Source organism: Rhynchophorus ferrugineus, unplaced genomic scaffold, assembly GCF_030347505.1.
Source record: "Rhynchophorus ferrugineus isolate W39M unplaced genomic scaffold, kcgeb_rfMv2 rfM9, whole genome shotgun sequence".
NCBI classification, from domain to species: domain Eukaryota; kingdom Metazoa; phylum Arthropoda; class Insecta; order Coleoptera; family Curculionidae; genus Rhynchophorus; species Rhynchophorus ferrugineus.
In genome coordinates, this window is record NW_027472588.1 from 15,896,145 (window position 1) to 15,919,161 (window position 23,017).

The 23,017-nt window shown below is 29.5% G+C and overlaps 2 protein-coding genes across 5 annotated transcripts in view; one reads left to right on the plus strand and one right to left on the minus strand.

The window, feature by feature from the left end:
- Positions 1–452: 452 nt before the first annotated feature.
- Positions 453–3,996, minus strand: LOC143202139 (putative pseudouridine-5'-phosphatase). 4 transcript variants are annotated; one of them, XM_076413429.1, is made up of 5 exons: positions 2,198–2,333; positions 2,060–2,151; positions 1,433–1,657; positions 781–985; positions 453–726 (listed from the first exon to the last, which is right to left on the minus strand). In XM_076413429.1, the coding sequence occupies exons 2-5, from the start codon at positions 2,115–2,117 to the stop codon at positions 522–524; spliced, it is 693 nt and encodes a 230-aa protein (XP_076269544.1). In that variant the 5' UTR covers positions 2,118–2,151; positions 2,198–2,333; the 3' UTR covers positions 453–521. The 4 variants fall into 4 exon arrangements, with proteins under 4 accessions (XP_076269544.1, XP_076269545.1, XP_076269542.1 ...); XM_076413430.1 differs by lacking the exon at positions 1,433–1,657 and adding an exon at positions 1,684–1,902; XM_076413427.1 differs by lacking the exons at positions 2,060–2,151; positions 2,198–2,333 and adding an exon at positions 3,895–3,996.
- Positions 2,588–23,017, plus strand: part of LOC143202118 (glypican-6) — a 244,918-nt gene continuing 224,488 nt past the window's right edge. The window contains exon 1 of the mRNA XM_076413404.1: positions 2,588–3,048. Within this exon, the coding sequence (XP_076269519.1) occupies positions 2,865–3,048 (184 nt within the window). The 5' untranslated portion in view covers positions 2,588–2,864. The remainder of the gene's footprint in view (positions 3,049–23,017) is intronic.

A 23,017-nucleotide genomic window follows, 5' to 3' on the forward strand; every position in this document is an offset into this window, starting at 1 on the left:
TAACTGGAGAAGAAATAAATATGTTTTTTATATATTGTTTGTGACTTACAAAACAAATTATGTTATATTCAGGTAACTCTTTATGAAATCCACTTGATTCAAATGCAATTTTTATTGACATTTTTTGTAAACGTATGTATATATATATATATATATATATATATATATATATATATATATATATATATATATATATATATATAAATATATATATATTAGCTCCATTTGCTTTAAACTTATTAGTTCTTATATCTTACCAGAATAAATATTTAAATCTGCCAACATCATGCAATAAAAGGTAGTTAAAAGTTTTATAATATATTCATTTTGGACAATATCTAAAAATTGTTTTAGTTTTGTATATATTCAATTATAATTTTTATTAATCTCATTTCATATGGTCCCACTAGATCGACAAAACCCAGAAAACAAGGAAAGTAATACAATAAAAATTCAACAGCTGTCATATAATAGATATAAAATTAATATAAATATACATTTAAATATATACAAATATATAATTATTTTAGGGGTGGTAAACCAAATTTCTCTAATGGGATTAAATCTATAGAACTAACCACCACTGTAGCAAGCCTTCTGCGTTCCTGAGGAACATTTTCATCGGGTATCATGACAACTTGCATTCCAGCGCTGATAGCTGCTTGTACTCCACTGGGAGCATCTTCTACAACCAGGCATTCTGCAGGTTTAGGCTTATCAGGAAATCTATAAGGTTAATAAAATGAATGTCTTTTCACATTAAAATTTTTAATAGCTCACCTAGATGCAGATATTAAAAATATATCTGGACTAGGTTTTCCTTTTTTTACCTCTGGATCACTGCCGCCACACACAACATGATCAAATAGTTTGAAAAAATCTTTGTGTTTGGCTGTTTTTAATTCAAAACTCTTTAGCGATGATGAGGTTGCTACAGAAATAGGTACCTTATTTTCATGTAGATGATGAACAAGTTGTCTAGCTCCTAAAATTGCAGAATATTAATATGTATAAAGAAACAAAGCTTGCAAAAATTTTTATACAATAGCAGATGTTTATTTACATACAACCATCTAAAATTGCACCTAAATTAATGTGTACTTTATAAAAAACATACATATTTTAATTGATACTAATGATAATACTTGAAACTAATGTTTTATCACAACAGAATAACATATGTGCATTTATATACAGCACCCTCTAGATATGTATACAAATATTAGCAACCAATGTAAATATATATAAATAATTACTATGATAAAATTTAAAAAAATTATATATATCACATTACTATAACTTCTAATTCTAATAAATTAAATATCAATATAATAAAAAAAACAAACATGAATGTGTTCTTATTATACCATTTTAATGAAAGACATTCCCTGAAAGCGATGCATTGAACATGACTCTATGCAAGCATTAATACCTGGCATAAGAGGAATTTGATGCTTTGCAAAGAAACCGTGAGAGAGAGTACGGAATTCATGTTGGAACTCATTAGTGGGTATAGGCAATTGCATTTCTGTCACAGCTATTCTAGCAGATTCCTTTTCAACAGTACCGATCACTTTTGCCACAATATCATCTGTATAAACTTTGCCAAATCTTTTTGCAATGGAAGAAATGGCATGCTTGTATATTTTTTCTGTATCTAGAAAAGAAAATAAAATTACTCACCAGGAAAAATTTCAGGATCAGCTAAAACTATGTCATATTGTTCTTGAAGCATTTGATCGAATTCTTGCCATGTTATTGGTAAATCTAGTTCCTTAACAACAGTTTTAGATGCATCTGCCCGATGGGTTCCCATGACTTTTACTTTTAAATCCCATGTAAATACTTTCCCATAACGCCCTACTATATTCTGTATAGCTTTTGTATATAATGGTTCTGTATCTATAAATTATGTGTAAAGGTACAAATAATATATAACCTTGCGCATTCGTCAAATATGCACCTTTAATTATTTAAACACCTAAATATAATAAAAATTATTATACATTATTTTATATAAGCATATTTGGTATTAACTAAATAATTACGTAATTCTTACCTAATAAAACCCCATCCATATCAAAAATTACGTGGGAAATCTGTTTGAACTTCGACATTATTTATATACGTTATGATAATATATCTAAAATACTACAAACACATATAAAAATTGAAAATATTCATACGACGAGCTTACGTTTACACACAAAAAGTGCAAGGTTATAAATTAGATCTTCTTCTATTATAAAAATTGTTTGTTATTTGTTATTAAAAAATTTAAATTACAAAAATAGTAGAATATTAATAGAACACTTGGAAATGTGAAAAAGACATTGATAAGAAAAACAAGTATCAAATATACTAAATTTGCAAGGATATATACTTTCTACTTTGATAACATATGATTATCATTTTAAGATTACCAAGAAAATACTATTGGTTATTGCCTTCTTTCCTTTTCATGTTGTTATAATAATTTACTACGTGCTAGGATAAATAACATGATATCTGATAATTTTGATAAAACAAATAAGAATTGGCATCGTCGGATAAAGAACATGTGGAGTAGGCGGTGCTAAACAGGCGCATACTGAAAAAGTGAATTCATATAGGTTCATTGTAAACAGCAGACAGAGATCGCGTTAATTCAACGGAAGGCGCCTGCGCATTCACAGAATATACACATTTTTAAGTTGATGAGGATTGGAGCGGGTCCCGGTTCATCCATGAGTTGTCAGAATTCGGAAATAAGCGATCGGTGAGTGAGGGTGAGCTGTTGTGCCTTAGTATTACGTGACGATTCGTGATGAATTATAACTAAGATACCGAAAAAAAGTGCATATCTTTTGTAAATTCGATAAGTAATGGCTGTGATGAGATTTGATAGTGGTCAGGTAAAAATGTGCCGGTTTCAAGGTGTTGTTTTGTTTTTGGCTATTTTCGTCGCGGAAACTGCTTTGGCAAACCCCCGAAGTTGCGACTCAGTAAGGGTAGATATCGAATCCAGGGGGATTCCGAACCCACAGGTGCTATCGAAGCCTCAAAATGGTAAGAGCATTTTAAATTTCGAAAAACAAATGCAATTTTTAAAAGTATTTTATATCCTTGAAATGTAAATGCATTTTTTGCATTATAAGAGGTGTTTATTTGTTATTCACATAAGTATACATCGTTTTTAATAACTTTGTCAGGGTATTTATTAATATTTTGATTTGTTATTTTGAACATATAACATATACTATCATCAGACATTCGGGGTTGTAATTATGAAGAATATAATAATATCTACTAAATTCTAATGAGTTTTGTTGTAATTTAGTTTGTTTTTTAGGTTAATTATTTTGCAGTTATAATTTTTAAATAATATTAAACATACTATATGTATATCTATGCATTTTTATATATTTTCAATATATTAAAGCTAATAATTTATGATACAATTACAAAATAAATTAATAGTCCCTCTTAATAAAATTTAACATTATATTATTTACTTGAATTAAATATTTACTAATTTCAGTTTCAGATATTAGCAACTTATTAGCACTGGTTAGATTAATTATACAACTACTGTTCTTTAAGTAAATAATGTTAAAAACTTTGTTAATATATGGTGGCCTCGAAATTCGGAAGTTTTTCTTGGTATTTTAAATGTTTATTTTAGGTTTTACAATTATTGAATTAAGTTTTTGTTAGAAATTGGGCCTTTCTTATATGCTGTTAGTATTATAATTATTTCTATATCGCTACCTATATAATGATACTTCTAATATTTAAACTAAACTATTTTTTAGTCGCAATGCAAATTGTTTTATACTTTGTTTTATTCTGCATTTCTTGTATATTATATTATAGTAAGTGTTATTTTAGCTTAAATAGAATGTTTAAAGTTACCTAAAAGAGTGCCATCTAAATCGATTATAATGTGAGTGACTTTCCCATTTTTTAAAACTGTTCCATAATTTCGTAACATTAATTTTTTTGACAGCTGACTAATTAATTTTATTGACATTAATGTCAACAAAAAGATGCCATTGTGGTATCTATAAAAAAAAACAGTATACTTTATATGAATTGTAATATCACACTCATATACCACATTGTGTTAAAATAATTTAGTAGGAATTGACATTTATATGTTTTTGTTTTATTTGGCTGTTTTTTTTTAAATTTTTTATTGATTGTAGGTAATTTAAAATCATTTTTATATAACTTAAAATCTCAATAAAAACATTAGCACAAGGTTATCTTATTGTCTTTTGATATAAGTCGTGGTAGTAGATAAATATATTAATTATTAGGTCACTTAAGAAATAAGGTTCCTAGCCCAAATATTTTTTTGTTTATATTTTGTACTAATAGAAGCAATTAAACAGTAATTTAACGTTTACACTTGACGGAATGTCAATGAAATAATTAAAATATCAAACTGTACCTGTCATATGTTGCAACACTAATGTCTAATGTAAATGAAGTAAGAAAGAAAATAATTATAATTAACTATTCTGTTTTACAATTTAACATATTATTTTACGCAATCCCTTTTTTACTTCACACGGTATTGAGTTTGGAGTACAAATCAATTGCTACAAAATAAAATCAATACAAAATCATTTTTATGGATGGTGATTTACTGGCTATAATTAAAGTGCTTTGATATTTATGATGATTTTTATGTATAAATTGAAGTCTTAATTATGGTAGGTAGATATATCACGTTTCGCACGGATTAAGATGTAATTTATGACTCATTATAAGGGGAACGAACAAAACTAAATGACGGCTCATTATATGAATGAAAAAGGTTTTGTTTGGAACTTGCTTCTTTTCTGAACGATTAGTGATAGAGTTGCAATGAATTAGAGAACTGTTTTTCCTAGTTTTGATCGAAACTAACGACACCATTGTAGGTTTAATGATAATCACAAGGAGCAAGTTCTGGGTGAATAGCCAAACGCTTTCAGGATATCATTAACAGATTTGGTAAATGTGGCCAAGTATTTTCGATAAAAGAACTATCTTGCCTCTGTTATTAATTTCGTTTTATGTTATTTCTAACAATCGGTCTACTATATTTTATACTATATGTCAATATAATTCTTTTTCAAATTATGTATTATACTTAGTTATTTGTTTTAAATCAAATCCATCACCTTTGCACCTTTATTTATTGTTTCGCAACTCCACAAATGTTATTAGAAATTTTTCTTGTATCTAATTTGGACTTACTAACTCGTTATCTCCACATCAACATTTCCTATCGACGTAGTTATTATCTGAATTATACATTAGGTCTACAAACATTGTATATTACGACCAATAAGAGGAGACGTCACTACATCGTAAGATTGGACATCTGTCATAATATGAACTTCGAGTAATATTAAGAGGAAGTATTTGACGAGATTGATTTTGATAAAAGTTAAAAAACAGGAACTTTTTCGGCGCCTCAAAAAGTCTCAACATTTCCAATTGTTGTTAATTTGTATTATTATGATTAAATAATATAGTTTGGGCTAGTTTCTTAATTAAAATTGTTGTCTATATTAATTAGTTGATTAAAATTGAAATAAGTGGTTTGTGACGATTGTCACAGTGATACTTTTTTGCAATTTAATTTATTTATTAAAATTAATGTACTAATGTACTAGTGTACTACTGATTAAATTTTCCCTGTCTTAATATACTAACAAATAAGTATAACTAAGATATTTTCTGCGCTGATTGGTTTCCGTTAGAAGACGTCTAATAACGTTGTGAGTACTTAGAAGTGAATCATATTGGCGGTTGTATTGGCATCATATTATCGATAATGGCGGTATAAATAATATTGTATAACCATATTTCTCATGAACATCAGTGTTACAGCAAAATGCTGTCATTTTAAAAAAATTAAACGCTGTTCATACTTATTTCTATTTTAAGTAAATATTTCGACTAGTTTTTGCATGGGTGTTTATATAAGGGTATTTAAATGGCATAGTCGATTTTATCTTTATATATTTATGATAATTTTACGACTCCAAATCAGGCTGTTAGCTTGCAAACGTACACGCTTGGAGTACCATTGTGAAAATGAACATAATTATATTAAAAGGCGAGTTGCTATATGACTTTTTATGGGATGCATATTACCGGGAAATAGTTGACCAATGAAGTCGCAATCGCTATTTATATTTTCGTATCCCTATGTTGATGATGATTGATGTTTTTTTTTCTATCACGTTTGCTTCCTTTTATTTTGAGGTAACTTATTTTTAAAGGATCCTCATTAATGGCGATAAAATTACCATTATACATTGACATCTTTGTGATTGACTCTTTTTGGGTGTAATTTTCAAGAGCTGAATCATTTTTCACTGAAAAAAGTCATCGTTACCAGTGCAAAAATAAAAAAAAGATTTTTACGTATCTGAACAGCATATTCCTAAGTCTCAAGGAAAAAAGTAGTTTGATATAAGCCCTGAAACTATTTTGCTTATCATGTTATGCTATTGTACTGTCTTGGCTGAATGGAAGCAAAACGTCTATTCCATTTACAACATCGATACAATGGCTTGAATTTAGCAATCGGTACAGCGATTGTTACTTTTGCATTATTTGACCAATACCTCATAGTGAAGACATCCCTTTCCACAGCCTTCAAGTAAAAGTCGAATTGAAGTGTTATTTATAGCAAGTAATTAAAATAATGATGGCATAGACCTGGCAGGCGACAAACAAGATTCAGAGTTTTTAACTTCTTCAGGTGCTCTATGTAAATGGTGCTTAGTTCAACAACATGATTTCAATCTGTATAGTATCCATCAATATCAATAGTTTTTTGATAAGACATGTTATTAGGTTTTTAAGGTGGATTCACTAAGTACAGTTACTTTCTTTGTACGTAAGACAGCAAAACTACTACTTGATTAAAGGCTGACAAAAACGACAAGAATGTATGTGGTTATATTTGCCTTTGATTAACCCCGAATAAGTTATTTTAACATATAAACATATAAAATTCGGCTTATTGAAGAATTTTGTGAAACAAATTGATAAAAATAGTGAATGATTTTTATATTTAAAGTCTATTTTTCAAGAATTGGTGACAAAGTTAAAAGAAATATTTATTATCAGTTCAGAAATACTTTAAGCCTTGAAGCTCAAGAGGGATGAACAAAGGGAGCGGTAGATTGCGGTAAAATCAAGTTCGTTGGGATGCATCTATGTTAGGAGATTATTGTTGATGTTGTTAAGACACTTCCCATGATAACAAAAATAATTTTTTTTCATATTTTATATTGTAATGTAAATAAATGTATATTAATAATAAGTTCTGTCGTTGATTTCACCCGAATTATCGATAATTAAACAAAGTAATGTGTATACTGCCGTTTATTTGTAATTTTTTTCAACGAATTGTTAGTTACTGTGCTTAAAAATAGTATATGAATAAATAAACAGAAAATATTGAAACAAGTGAGTACTTAATTTTTTTAGAATTTGTAACACAGTGTTTTTATTATAACCATATTTTAAAATTTCTGTATTTCATTCGGAAATAAGAGGGTTGTTTCTCTTTGAAAAACAATTCATAACAGTGCGATTACAATTATCAATATTTTAGGACATTTAGTGGAATTGAAACTTGAAAAACATAACTTAAAATAAAATCAAACTTGTCTAATAGATGATTATTATGCTGCTTAAATTTACTAATATAAACCTTTGTACTGAGAACATTTGTGAAAACGAAAAAATAAGAACAAAATTGATGTCAACGATATATTTCAAGATAGGGTATCGGTATATTTCATTATCTATTACCATTACTCTGGTGTATTTTCTTTGTATTTCTTTTTTTACACTACCTGGATATCTGGATTCTTCTTTTGCAGCTTTATTTCTCATATAATAATATATGTACAATATTATTTGCAAAAGTGTCAGCTCATTCTTTACATATTCTTATCAATACCAGGATATATACAAATCTAACATATTCTACCAAAAAGTGTTAGGTGACTATTTAGTCTATCCAAAGTTCACGTGATACGTCACAAAGACATCAAAACGTGGCAATGTTAACGTGAGTTTTAGTTTACTTACTTACTCTGAGTTTTAGTTCAGTTTGGCTTTGATATATAACAATTTCTAGTTGAAATAAAATAATGAAACAAAAATGCTATCAAAGATATATATATATATATATATATATATATATATATATATATATATATATATATATATATATATATATACTTTATTTTAACTTTATAATACATCTAATACACATATTATAGGATAATTTAAACTACAGTTAATACACAACTACTACACAATAATTTCATAGGTTAGAGTTCTTTTATTATATTTACATTACACTTTTTTTTCACACCACCCATGAGGTAGAGTTCTAAGCGCGTTTTTTTCATTTTTCCTTGTCAAGTCATTTTAATATAACGATATTTTTAGTTTCTTTCGTTACTACTTGTGTACATCATTCTTGATACAATTAATCATTGAATTCTCCCTAATGCTTTTACCATATCGACAAAACAGTTAGTAATCTTGTTCTGCTCATACATTCTAACCTAATAACCTCTATGTAACATTCCCTCTCTATATCCTGGTAATCGTTGATATTGTCACTTACAGAATATAGAGTTTTTATGTACCATACCATTTTTATTCATATTATTAATTTTAGTTACGTTATTGAATGAATTTTGTATCAATAATATTAATATACTTACTTATATACAGATATTTACTGGGGTTAATATATATTAATAAACTCAACTTCTCTATAATTATTTAATATCCTCTATTATCAATAAAGAAAACTAGTAACTTGTTATTGTTTTTATTAATTTTATAAAAATTTCACATATATGAGAAATTAATGGGTTTTTAATAAATCATAGAATTAGTAAATAATAAACACAACTTGATGTAGATTAGGGATGCGACAAAATATCGATATTTTTGGCTGATATTTTTTTTTTGACCAATATATCGATGTTTTTGTAAGCCGTTATTTTTCGATATTTTTTGAAAAAAAAAATTATATTTTTTAAATATTATAAGAAAACATTTAATAATTTCAATAATTGGTACTTAATTATACATGTTTTTTCGAAATATTAATGTATTTTCTGAAAAAATATCGATGTTTTTTCGAAACGATATATCGATATAATTAACTTTAACTAAATGTCAGTCTAACCTTTGAGTGTAATAAGTCATAATTTATCTATTTTATTAAACTTTTGAACTTAGGTATATATAATAATATTTATTCAAAAAACCTTTATCGTTAGCAAATGAAAGGGATCCGCCCTTTTTAACATGATATAGCACGAAAACCTTGTCATTATAATCTAAACACTATCAATGTTCATCATATTTTTTTTATACTTGTCGATTAATCATATTTTTATAAATAAATATTGTAACGTTTTATATACAGAAATGTGAAAGCCATTTACATATATCTTGTCGGAATAAATAAACAGCCATTTGTCTTTGCTAGCTTCGCTTGTTTTTTAATTTTTTCGTGGTCTATTTACGTGCCGTATAACCAGCCTACTATAAATATTTACTTTAGAATCCCTGGATGTTAATTAAGGTAAATACATAGGTCTTTTCGGAATAGGGCTAGGATTTAACAAATTAGAAAAGTGTGTATATTTTGAGATATTAATTAAAAAGGCTAATTTACTATAAGATTAACGAGAAATAATGTGTAAGGTACTGCACAATATTTTGTATAATAATTAGCGTTGGGAACTATCGACTGATTTTTAACGTTCTGACTCTGTCGTCCTAGCCGCGATCTTGTCAAAAATGTACCCAATTTATGCTTACATAGATTTATACGTAATATATGTAGTTTTATGATTTTTTGGTAGTTTACTTGTAAATAGCAATATATTTTATATTAATATAGCAGCATTTTGGAACGATATTTATATATCGATAGATTTTACCCTACCTATGTTTGTCTTAATTCTTCTCTTGTAATCTGCTTATATTTACATCCAGTAGCAAACAAGCAGAAATTGTCTGCAACAGTGTTAGAATCCATATATACCTTATATATTTTTATCAATTGTTTGTTCATGCTTAGAATTACACAATGCCGTTATTATTGATATATACAAATTTAATATACCCCACCAAACAACCTGTGTTATAACTATTTACATTTTACATTATCTGCCATACTATGAGCTATAATCCTATCTTGGTAATTTGTTCATATTTCCACCTTTAGGATATATTATAATTTAAATTTTAGTAACATTTTTCAATTTCATTTGTACTAATATTATGTTATATTATTATAGTATTGCGTATTCTCTTTTCTAATGCAAATCTTTAGAATAAGTTAATGGATATTAATTATATTAGGAGGAGGGGAGGTCAAATGGAAAACTGCCCTTATTTTTTAAACAGTAATTTTTTCACATGTTAAATGTAGTTTTACTTTTTTAGTTCTGTTGTCTGTTTTTGCGGAGATATTGTCGATATGCTCTTTGCAATTTAGTCTATTTTCTGGTATGTTATGGTGTCATAATAACAATCACGCGATTTTTACAAGTAAAGGTTAGATATAATATTTTAGGTGAATTTAAGTTTGCATAAACAAGTTTGTTAAAATAACAAAACTATTTCTTATTTTGTAAGAAATTTTTATAGACAATATGATAGTAGACAATATGAAAATTTGTAATTAATTTAAAGAAGTGTTAGGTATAAATTATTATGCAAAAATGCTGTTTGACATGATCGCAAAGTTAATAAAACAAATTTATTATACTTATATTTATTTAACATATCTCTATAACTATGTCGATTTTTAAATAAATTAATCAATGATAGATCACTTTAAATTGTTAATATATATGTATATATATATATATATATATATATATATATATATATATATATATTATATTCAATCAAGATTTATTATAGGATATTATATTATACACATAGAATAGTTAAAGCCAACTATATGAATAAATATTCATTTCAAATTGTTATATAATATTATTATAAGATTTGAACCCTTATGGGTGTATTTAGTGTCTTTAGTAGAATAATGAAAATATATTGAAATAATATTTAAAATTTTAATTATATTATGTGTTATTCTCAGTTTATCGCTATCTTAGTTATAACGTTATATTGCTTGAGTTTATTAATTAGTTGTATCTTTACAAGTACGATTGAGAAGTCTATTGATATATTGTCTATAGAAGTCTATTGGATATACTGTGTTTATTGTTTTTATTCACTTATTTTACGTATACACTTGGGTATTATATTGTTATTCGTTCTTGTACCGTTCAGATTTTAGTTTTAAATGTTAGGCAACAACGGATGAGTCATTTAGTTGTGAATATTGTCAAACTACCGAACATATATATGGGATCAAAATTATGATTTGAATTTAAAGGCATATCTTAGATAATTTTGCAAGAAAATATATTCTATATATGTTATATTCTTGAAATATATGTACAATTTGCCGGAATTGGCAACGTCGTAATATCAAAATTTAATACGCATGCAGGCGTCCCTATGAGTAGACTCTTTTGGAATTATTAGATGTAAAAAAGCGTTTTTTTGTGTCATTACAAATCAGATTAGAATAAAACCGCCCTTCTGTCTAAAATAAATAAAAATAACCGATTATCTACAGGCGATAAGTCGGTGGCCGTCAATTTGTTTCGGCTCGAGCTTTATGACTTAATCCTCCTCTAATATTACTGAAATGTGATAGGGGCGCTTTTGCTAACCACTAGTCGCAGTTTACAAACATAAAATGACCCATAAAACCACCCGTAAAGTGTCTAGGTGGTCCCAGACGAGTGACAGCTGTAGTGAGTGCGTTAAATGTTCTGTGTATCGGCGTAATGGTTAACGCACACGTTAAGATCTATAGTCTTTCGATGCGTACCCAAGTTTGTTTCGGTGAAATCGTTAGTGTCTCGCACAGGGTGGATTTTTCCAAACAGTTATTAGCTCTTTGTTCGTCGCTTCTGATATGTCTAAGTACCGGTATTTGAACAATTATTTATTCAGTCTTATTGTTTGGCTTTCTAACTGGGCTCTTCTATAAAATTAGTGTTCAATTAACGATTATTTCTCTGTCTCAATATACTATTAAATCACTACAACCAAGATATCAGAATCTTCATCAGAAGAACTTCAGATTTTAGTGTTCTGACAATTAGTAACATGATTTGGAATCTTTTTTAATGGATATCGATAAATCTTCTGTTAGTGTCCGTGACCATCTCAATTTCTAGGTCGTGATGGAGGTCACAAGTCATACCAAGATGCATTCACAATACACTGGCGCAGCAAGCAATTGATTCTTCTGAACTTTTTCTTGTGCATGCTCCTTCAAACTGAGCATGTCAGCCAGGATTATATCAAGATCATTGCTGTGCTGGCATATGGAATTATGGCATGATCCTCTTATGTCGATTCATTTAATTTACTTCGCCAGTTTTTTATTCCAATTCGTAACTTTATCAAGAGCAGATTGGAGTTTTCGGGTTGAGCTCCCAGCAGCCTTGCTTCTGCTAATATTGCCATAGCATCAGTAAAGGTGGCAAAAGGCTGTGCTATATAAGGTTGTCTGATGTATCTTATGTAAAATAGAGCACTGGTCCTAACACACTTCCCTGTGGCGCGCTAGCTCTTATCGTTTTGGGAACAGAGTATTTTCCTTTACGTTTAACACAGCAGTATAGATTCATGATATAATATTTTAAGAGCAGGTAGAAATGCTTAAGTATATGTGGCTTCATTTTATATGGTAGGGATATATTTTATATAGTATTTTATAAGTAAGATTTTATGTAAACATATAATCCAACTGTCAAAGTATTTTTAAGTGCATTTTGTAATGATTGATATCAGTTATGCGCGCCAACTTTTGTATCCTTCGTTGACTGAAAATAAGTGCTTTGAAATGGCAATTAGATTTTTAGAAAAAACCATTATAAACATTAGAAGATGGTATCTGTTAAGTTTTTAGCCAGAAATTCACAATGACGGTGTTGGGAGATTAATGAACTGTCAGTATCGAGTATATTAAACAAATTGGTAAGCTAAACCTAATCCTAGAGAAATAAAAGATCTAATCAGGAACCAGAACCGATTCTAGGCGATAGGGTCTCTATCGCCCGGAAAACAACCATTCCCCGAACCTGAAGCGACATCAGCCAAAGACCATTCGGTTCTAGCTGGTCAACCTAGTATATGAAAAAAAAAACAAAAACTAAACCTGACAATTGACTTTTAAATTCCGCGTCAATATAATAATAGTCGAATAATTTTCACAATTTCTTGAAGGGAGTTGTTTAAATGACGAATAACAGTACAGGTACTTTTTTGACAAAACGTGTATGAGTTTTGATTCGTATAGAGGCGAAAATATACTTTTACATTAGTTCAAATATTTTATTTCGAAAGAGCGAAGTGGCACTGGTCTGTGTTTGGTTCAATTACTAGTAGCCAACCACCATGTAACATATCTATCTTTATGAATGTTATCAATATTTGTTTTATTGTGCAATATATTTATTTCTCTCTCAATGTAGCTTTCAAAAAAACCAGTGATTTAAAATAACTTTTATTTTATATTAATATTAATATTTATAGTTTAATATTTCCTATATTTATCTTGAGAAAACCACTAAAATAGAAATAAAGCCTGTTAAAAAAAGCGTAGCGATTTAAAGTAATTTAGGAAGTTTTTCATGAGTTTTGTGTTCAATAATAGATGGCACTATTGGAGAGAGATTTTAAGATAGAGATTTCGTAGAAGCTATTCAGGTAGACAGCTTGAACAATGTGTTGGCTAAAGATTTCGATTTTAAGAAGCTAAAAACGAGTGAATTTTGTTCTGTTTCATCATTAATATGAGATTTGGTCTCGGTGTGGACCTGGTATTTCGCCTTCGAGATGAATTTTGATCAAGAAATCAAGGTGATGGACCAATAATCCTGTTTGTAGATTTCCTCCACATTTTTGAAAGCTCAATAAATTTGGATTAACTAGAAATAGCCAAATATATATATTCAAGATTCTAAATATGTCAATAACTCAATAGAAATTTGCGAAAGAGCATGTTCTGGCTGCTTGTTATAAAGAAGTGCATTAAAATGAATTAACATATCATTAGAGGAAATAGAAAGGCTTCTTAGTTGTACTAGTGGAACTGACAGACATTGTCGTGCCCGAATATTTAGATTTGCCAGGAATAATTTTTAATGATTTATTTCGGTAATAAAAGGAATACTATGAAATAATCACAATTACAAATTCTCAGTGACATCTAATTAGTGAGTAAATAGATATTACAACCAAGAGAAAGCCATTTTCGGACTTTCTTTCATAAATAAAATGAGAATAGTGGTTGAGGATTAAAGGGTAGTGAAAATGTATTGTTATTTGTTTTTATATCCAAAAATTAAAAAAAAAATTGGAAATCTACCACATGTAGATGGATATCAAGTCATTCAGTAGTTCAGAAGTTTAGTGACATACGCATGTACAGAAGAATTATATATATACAGATTACAAACGGCAATCTATTCGGACCCTAGCCAAATTGGCAGAATTATCATAACAGATAAAATTGAAATTTATGGAGCAGGATCTATTAGTCAACAGTAGAACTGAAAATTCGACGCCATCTTTCACAAGTACATACCCAAAATTTTGTTCTTATTTGTCAATTAATGATTTGTTTATAAACTATTCAAAGCTGACGTGCTACTGCATTCTTAACAATGGAAAAAATTGTTTGTAAAAAAGACTATAGAACTTAATATCGTTCCTTGAGAAACAGTTTATTATCTTCAAATCGATATAACAAAAAAACCGTCTAATTTACTGGTGGTATGCATAAAAAATTTTGCTTTGCCAGCGATTTAATCATCGATTTTTTAAATTTTCGCAGTAGTATTTAGAAATATTGTGCCAACAAAACCATGCTGCATCAATCTGTTATCATCACGTCTGTTACTTGCTATTGCCGGTCTTTTTTGCAACAATGCCTTTGTTCAATTGACGTTGCTTGGAGCTCTGAAGTGTCAGTTTCAGTCAGTTTTAGCAGTCCATAATACACTACAGTTTGTCGATCCCATTATATATGTAACAGGTCTTTATGACTACAGTTTGTCGATCCCACTATATATGTAACAAGTCTTTATGGCCATGGGGATTGTTTATTTTTCCTTCATTCGGACCTTTTTCATCTTCTATAAATATATGAAAATACTTGTCTATAGACTAAACGTCTTGATTGATCAACTGCTAAGCTATCTGAAAGTTTTTTGAAAGTTTGAGCTCGGTCTTCGGCCTTTCCTGGCCCTTTGAGTCGTTATTTGTTATCGGGATCAAAATCCACCACTTTTAAATCACTAAAAACCGAACAAATAATTTGGATATGACGGTGCTGCAATATCGTCATAAGTTTTTAAAAGTGTTTGATGGGCTTCGGCGGCAATTTATGCGGAGAGAGAGCAGAGAGCTGTTATTTTATGTAGAATAATGTCAAAACGATTGCATTTTAACAATCAGGTTGGGTTGTTCTACTCTACATTATCACCAAAAATATATCGCCTCCTGATAATTAAAAATTAATTTACAGTAGTAATTTTATTTTAGGTACAGTATCAAAGCGTAAAAATTGTATTTCTTTTTATTAGAAGCGTATACATACACATATCCTTCTTTTTCAATGCTCTGGGTGGGATAGACCCAACCTTTTCCCGTACAGTTTTTACGGACCCTTTTCTTTGACAGTTACGAAACAACCGGATACAATTCTTAAAACATACCGTTATTTATCACTAGTCGCATACGGTGACTAGGGATTAGACCCTTTAAACAGACCGTCGAAAAATTGGTTACTATTTGTCATTTTGACAAATTTACATCGAAAAAATCCGTCATCGAAAAAAAAAATTTCGGCAATACACAAAACGTTTGTCAATGATGAATAGCATATCTGATAATATTGATTGAAAGTCGTATTAAAGGTTGTTGGCAAGTCCTTGAATCTATCACTGTTTTATATAAAAACATACATCGTCTATGTTGAAAAACAAAAATAGTATATAACACGAATATGTTTGATCGGGATACAAATTGAATATTTAATAGATAAATAATTAATGAGAAGATCAATAAACTTAACGTTCATGTTTATTTTCAAATGAAATAATGATGATGACTATATAAAAATTGAATTTGGGTCCCGTTTTATATAACGCTTTGTATAACACTAGTAAAACGTTGTAAATGCTGTTAATATAATGGTATTTAAAAATAGATTTGGCTCAGAGATTTGATGTTATTCAAAAGAAGTTAATGATGCAAGTTTGCGGGATTAAAAAATTGTGAAAGGAAGTTTCATAAAATAATATATTTTCGTACGAGTTATGGTTTTAACGCTTTGCTTTTTTATTAATATAATATTTTTATTGAATACTCACTGGTTTCACGAATGCTATTCAAATAGTTTAGTTTATGCAGATATATCAGAATAAATAATTGAGAAACCCAGTCAGTAAGCCTTAGTATAGTAATATATTCAAATGATAGTGCTATTATTAAATTATTACAGGTTATGGTGTTTATGTTGAAACAATTTAGTCACTGCATTATCCTTAATGCATTTACCATATCTGTAAAACAGTTAGTATTATTTCTCTCCTCATACATTTTAAACAAATGTTCATGTATATTCTTAACAATTTCCCAAAACACTCATATAAAGCTTTCATGCTGTATAATACAGTTTCCTACAGTTAAAATATATTAATTGTATACTGACCTTTAGTTTCTTTTTCATCACCCTGTCTTGGTAATTGTCAGTATTGAATCATAAACCAACATTCATGAGGTTTTATTCAATCACTGTCACTTTGAGAATCACTACTCAAGTGAACAACTAAGCTGCTTAATTCCAATCTATCAAAAACTTGCTCACGATTCCACCATTTGTCAATTTTTTCTTCATTCTGTTTGATCGAGCTTATCCAAACCGAAGGTGATATTGTCGACAATGCATCTTTCCATAAATCCAAACAGTTCTGGTTTGAATATCCTTCTCGACCTGAATGTCTACTCCGGGCGCTCTTTTATGAAACATTGTTATTTCGTTTCGGCAATACACAAAGCATTTGTCAAAGATGAATAGCATATCTGATAATATTGATTGAAAGGCGTATTAAAGGTTGTTGGCAAGTCTTTGAATCTCTCACTGTGATATATAAAAACATACATCGTCTATGTTGAAAAACAAAAATAGTATATAACACGAATATGTTTGATCGGGATACAAATTGAATATTTAATAGATAAATAATTAATGAGAAGATCAATAAACTCAACGTTCATATTTATGTTTAAATAAAACATTGTTCCCTGTTTTGTTATTTTATATAATGATGATTATATAAAAATTAAATTTGGTTCCGGTTTTATATAACGCTTTGTATAACACTAGAAAACGTTTTAGATCCTGTTAATATAATGGTCTTTAAAAATAGATTTGGCTCAGAGATTTGATGTTATTCAGAAGAAGTTAATGATGCAAGTTTGTGGGATTAAAAAATTGTGAAAGGAAGTTTGATAAAATAATATATTTTCATACGAGTTATGGTTTTAACGCCTTGCTTTGTTATTAGTATAATATCCTCACTAATGTTGGTTATTTTAAAGAATACTCAGTGGTTTCACCAATGCTATTCAAATAATTTAGTTTATGCAGATATTTATTAATACATGTTTTAAGTACCGTCAATGTCTATACCTGGAGATATACAGAATAAAGATTTGAGAAACTCAGTCAGTATACCTTAGTATAGTGAAATATTCAGGTGATAGTGTTATTATTAAATTATTACAGGCTATGGTGTTTATGTTGAAACAATTTAATCAGTAAAGCTTCAACCCATCAAGAAAATCACAGTTCATTAACATTTTCTTATTACATTTTACATTAGGTATGCTTAGTACAACCTTAATTTACAAATTAATTTATTACTATTCTGTTGTACTTGTATGAATATAGGGAAACTAATTAATTCATGTTTTAAGGCAAAATCTAGGATAACTCCGTCCATCCATTTAATTTCGAGATAATCGTAATTAATTAAACAAATTTGTCTCGGTAGTGTTGGATTACTAGATGGTTTGATGTTTTAATGTAACCCCATATTTGCACCCCATAGTCAGAATATATGCTTTATAATTGACTGATAAGACAATTTAGGTCAAGTTGGCAGTTTCTTCCAACTAATCAGTACAGTTGTTTAAGATTTTAAATCTGATCTAACCTGCTCTGTTTTTTGTTTAACGTAATGTTTCCAAATTTATTTATCCGTAGTGCACAACTGACATAGAGTGGAGATATTTCAAACTATTATGCTGTATTTTCCAGTATCTAATCTACTTGACTACCATTAGATTTTATATTTTTTTGTCATAATAACTGTGTCATCGGCAAATATAGTTCATTAACAATGTATATGTTTCTGGAACGTTTCAGTTATTACATTATTTTATAGATTATGATATTATTGGATTTATATCAACTTTAGTTTTTCTATTTATTTATTTATTTATTATTTTAAAAGTCCATCGGCCTTTTGGGCTATTTACGGTCGAGTTACAATGTATTTTTAAATAAAGAAAACAAAAAATGACAATGACATTCAAAAATATTATACTATATAAATTACAATGGAGAATAATTACAAAAGTGTATCAATCCAGCGGCCGTTAAAAAGTTGAAAAGCATATCCAAATCTTTGGGTTGGACCAGTTGTTTTAATGACCTTGGCATTCCGAATTGCCGTCTCAGTACCTCAAACTTTTCAAACTCCAGAAGGATGTGCCTGTCTCTTCCTTTTAACAGATGTTCATGCGTTAGTCTGCTATGCCCTATGCGCAGCCTAGCAAGGATGCTCAATTAGAACCTGTTGAGATTGTTAATATTAGGAGATTGGTGAAAACTCCCCTTGATTTCCCACAACTTGTTATTTTCCATAAAGAGATCCCAATTTAGTTGATCCAATTTTTTCTATATAGTTTTTATATGTGTTTTAGCGTCTTCCTTACTGAATAGAACGCTGAGTTTGACTGAATCTTCCTTTCTGCTTGCCAAATAGTCGGTTCTTTCGTTATCGGGAATTCTCCTATGAGAGGGAACCCATAGATAATTTATTCTTACTCCACTCCTCTCCAGTGTTGTATGTAGCTCTCTGATAGCTATAACTAGAGGGAGGGCTGTCTTTACTCAAATCAGACTGTCTAAAGAACTCATTGAGTCTGATACCACAAGTATTGATGCGCCCACCGCCAGTCCATCCAGGGCAGATAGGGCCTTATAAATGGGCAAAAGCTCCGCGGAAAAAATGGTAGTAATTGTAGGAATCCAAAAGTGCTCTATTCTAGAGCTTCTATTCTAAGGTTTCTATTCTGTCTGTCAGTCTATATTTATAGCTACAATACAATTTCTAATTTTAGATATTTACTATTTGACATGAGTTAAATTTATAATATTTTACACCAATATTTTACTGTTAACTTATCGACATTGTAGGGAGTTTCAAGGTTAAGATGTCTAGTCGGAATATAATTTAAGATAAAGATCATTTATGGAATAGGGAGCTTATCTGACTACATCCAGAGATGAAATGAAATTAGGCTTGGCATTAATAGCACTGATTTGTTATCGTCAGACATGGAGATTTATAACCGTCTTAGAGCTAAACGATTGATATAAAAAGATACAGAATACTTGGGATACTGTTTTGGATTTTTATATATAATATAAGATGAAAAGTCGCCGGTTTGATTAATATTTTTTTTCTTTAAATGCTAATCTACATAATACCTCTCAATGGAAATTTTGCTCGATGTGTATCTAACTCTTCTTTGATTTAATAAGTCTACGTTAGGCAGATCTAGGTGTTTGGCTTAATTGAGGTGAGTATATCTCCAATGAGAATAGGTTTTATTAACGTAAATACTAAAAAAGGCTTCCTTCTGGGTGGATTTCGATGATTTTGGAGGGATTTCATTCTTTTAGCCTCTCCTAGGTCCATTCCAGCACTAAATAATACATTTGATGACTACACAATAATGTATGTGCTATATGTAAAATAAATATATATTGTTGTGTATTTTTTAATTTGTTCAAAGGATTAGCCGTTAATAATTTATTCTTATATAGGTTTGTGAAATCTATTTAGATCAGTTTTTGGTTCAGAAATCTCGGAAGTTCTACCGTAACGGAATTGTGGTTTTCATAATTGATTAGTGTTTGAAACTTATGAATAAATTATCTAATTCATTAATTTGTTCTGACGCAATGTTGAGTGATTTGGTTTTGTAAACCTGTCGACATTTTTGAGTGATATTTGATATTTTACTTTAAGATTCCAAGTATTCAGAATATATAAAAACCTGTACTATTTGAGACCAAATACTTTTTGTTATTAAAAACATTACTTTTTTATTCATCCATTATAAAAAGAAACTAGGGTGTGTTAAAATCGTTGTCTTTTGATTTGTTAAGGTTAGCAACTGTGTGTGTCAAATACATCCATTCAAAATTCTGGTTTAATTTTCGCTATTTGAATACATTATATTCAGAAATTGCTTTGCTACGTTAGTACGTTTCAGTTAGTGTACGTTTAGTGTTACCTACCGCATTTTTGACTTCATCGGATGGAGTGACAGCTGCTGCAAATTTCATAGAACCCAAGCAGATGTCGCTTACAGAAAAATACAACAATTAAAGAGTTTTCTTTCTATTTCTTTAGATATTAGATGCTTTCGTGTTTTTGGGTCAGCTATATCTATTGATGATGATGTGAATAATTAATATAAACAACTGTTACATAACCTAACAACTGTTAAATTATATTTTTTGAAATGTCCTTTTACCTGCGCATCATTTTTCCAGTAAATGCTGTGGACATCTAATAATATGTTTTATATAGCCCAATGTTTATATCTATTGGTACAGTGAAGATTTTATGTTCTGATTTCCAGCACGTTGTCTAGAAGCTGTATTGCTTCTACGTTGCAGTGATTTAATGACAATTTCGTATTTTAATATGAAATCTTGGATAACTTGATAGATCTTTTTGTGGATCAACAAGGTGTAAAGTAATATGAGCCGCCAAAAGTAAATTAGTCTGTAAATGCAGAGGTCAATTAAACAAGCAATTAAACAATTAAACAAGACGTGCAAGCATTTAATAGTGAGTTTGTTTACATGATATTCCAGTTATCTCTCTTTAGTTTTATTTCCTTTATGTATTTATTCGTTTATATTTCTCTCTCATAATTCTTGAATTATTTTGAATTAAAGATATATAGCGTTTTATGATTATAACTATAAAGTATAAATTATAACTAAATTATTTTATAAGCCAAAAACTGAAGTCGAAGTGGATATTATTAACACATGTGAGTGTAACGAACACTTAGTAATTATTGATTCGTTTGTTTAATAAGAAATATTTCTTATCATTGTTAGTTTGTTACTTATCTGTTGATCTATATTTATTTATCAATGTAAATGTGATTGAGCTAGATTTGTTACCTATACATTATTTTCTTTCCTAACTGGTAAAATCACTTTTATGTTTTGTACCTTTGTGGAATTCATTTTTGCTTGCCGAATATTACATAAATCTAGTCCTTTTAAATTGTCACTGCTTATGTTTCATCCAAGCTAGTTTGAGTTGAGTACAATCATATTTTTATCTGATTTTAATAATTCTCACCTCTCATCCTTTGATACACTATTTGAATGCCTTGAATCGATTAAGCTCAAATTTAAAGGTAGATAGATATAGATATTTTTACCAAAATAGGAACCCCTAACCTTAAAAATCTTCAAGCGCGTCAAACTCCAATATTTCTTGTTCAATGTTAGTGCTGTATTTACTACATGACCAACGAGCTCTGATTTTATTATACGAGTCATATTTATCTGTACTGTTACTTTCAACATGCCTAAAATATAATGAATTTGGTGCAGAATTGAATCCAATTTGCAAAATTAAAATGAAAATTTAATGGATATGCATCTGGTTGGGATGTCATCATATGTTCATAAAAACATCTCTAGTCCGTGGATTCCCGGCATGTGCATCACAGTTCAAGATAATTGGGACAGAAGCTCGCAGTTCAGGGTGAAAGGCCATCAAAGGTGGATTACTGTAGTTCAGTTTCTTGGCCGCAGACTATTGGGATCTAGAGTCACCAAAATTTGGAAAACCGTTCGGTAGTTCCGTATCGTAGAAATTTGTGTAGAAACAGTGCCCTTCCGAAGATTTTCAAAGACAGTAATATTGAAAGTGTTATAATAGCTTTTTTGATAATATTCACAAGTCGATGATTTGTCCATTACTGCCTACCATTTATAATCAGAATATGAACCATACAAGAACAAATAAACTATAAAGAACAAAATTCTTGACCTTACAAAACAAAGCTCCTACCAGTATTAGCAGATAGTTGAATACTACCGCTCGATTGCTTGTAAATGGCAACGTCGAAAACTCAGGGGGAAACTACCTAAGTTTACCGAATGCTGTTTTGGATTCTTCAGAAATAGCAACTACTTATCAATACGACATCATACATCGATACTTTTTGGCACTTCTGACATCTGTACTATGTCATACAATTTAATCTATCCATGCCCTGACTGGTACAATAATGGAGTTAGGAACGGTGTTCGGTATTTCACCTTCATTAACGAACAACATGTCGAAATATTTGTTTAACCTGATCGGCAACCGATGAAATTTTTCGTGGCGCGTATTTATTACCGGGATCGATCTCGGTCGATCCTTTTATCCGCGTGAGCCCCACATTTCATAAACATTCACTTGCTCGGGTCCGACAGACGTAAGACGTTCTTTCATTTTTACGGTTCATAAATAAGCACGGCCTAGCCAGATCATTCGTG

What these genes read in the sequence shown, in the direction of transcription:
- LOC143202139 (XM_076413427.1), bottom strand. Translation starts at nt 3,973, where the DNA reads ATGTTACGAAATTATGGAACAGTTTTAAAAAATGGGAAAGTCACTCAC. An exon ending in TCAAATTCCTCTTATGCCAG is followed by an intron (nt 986 to 1,432) that starts GTATTAATGCTT and finishes CTGCAATTTTAG; the next exon opens with GAGCTAGACAACTTGTTCAT. An exon ending in TTTTTAATATCTGCATCTAG is followed by an intron (nt 727 to 780) that starts GTGAGCTATTAA and finishes TTAACCTTATAG; the next exon opens with ATTTCCTGATAAGCCTAAAC.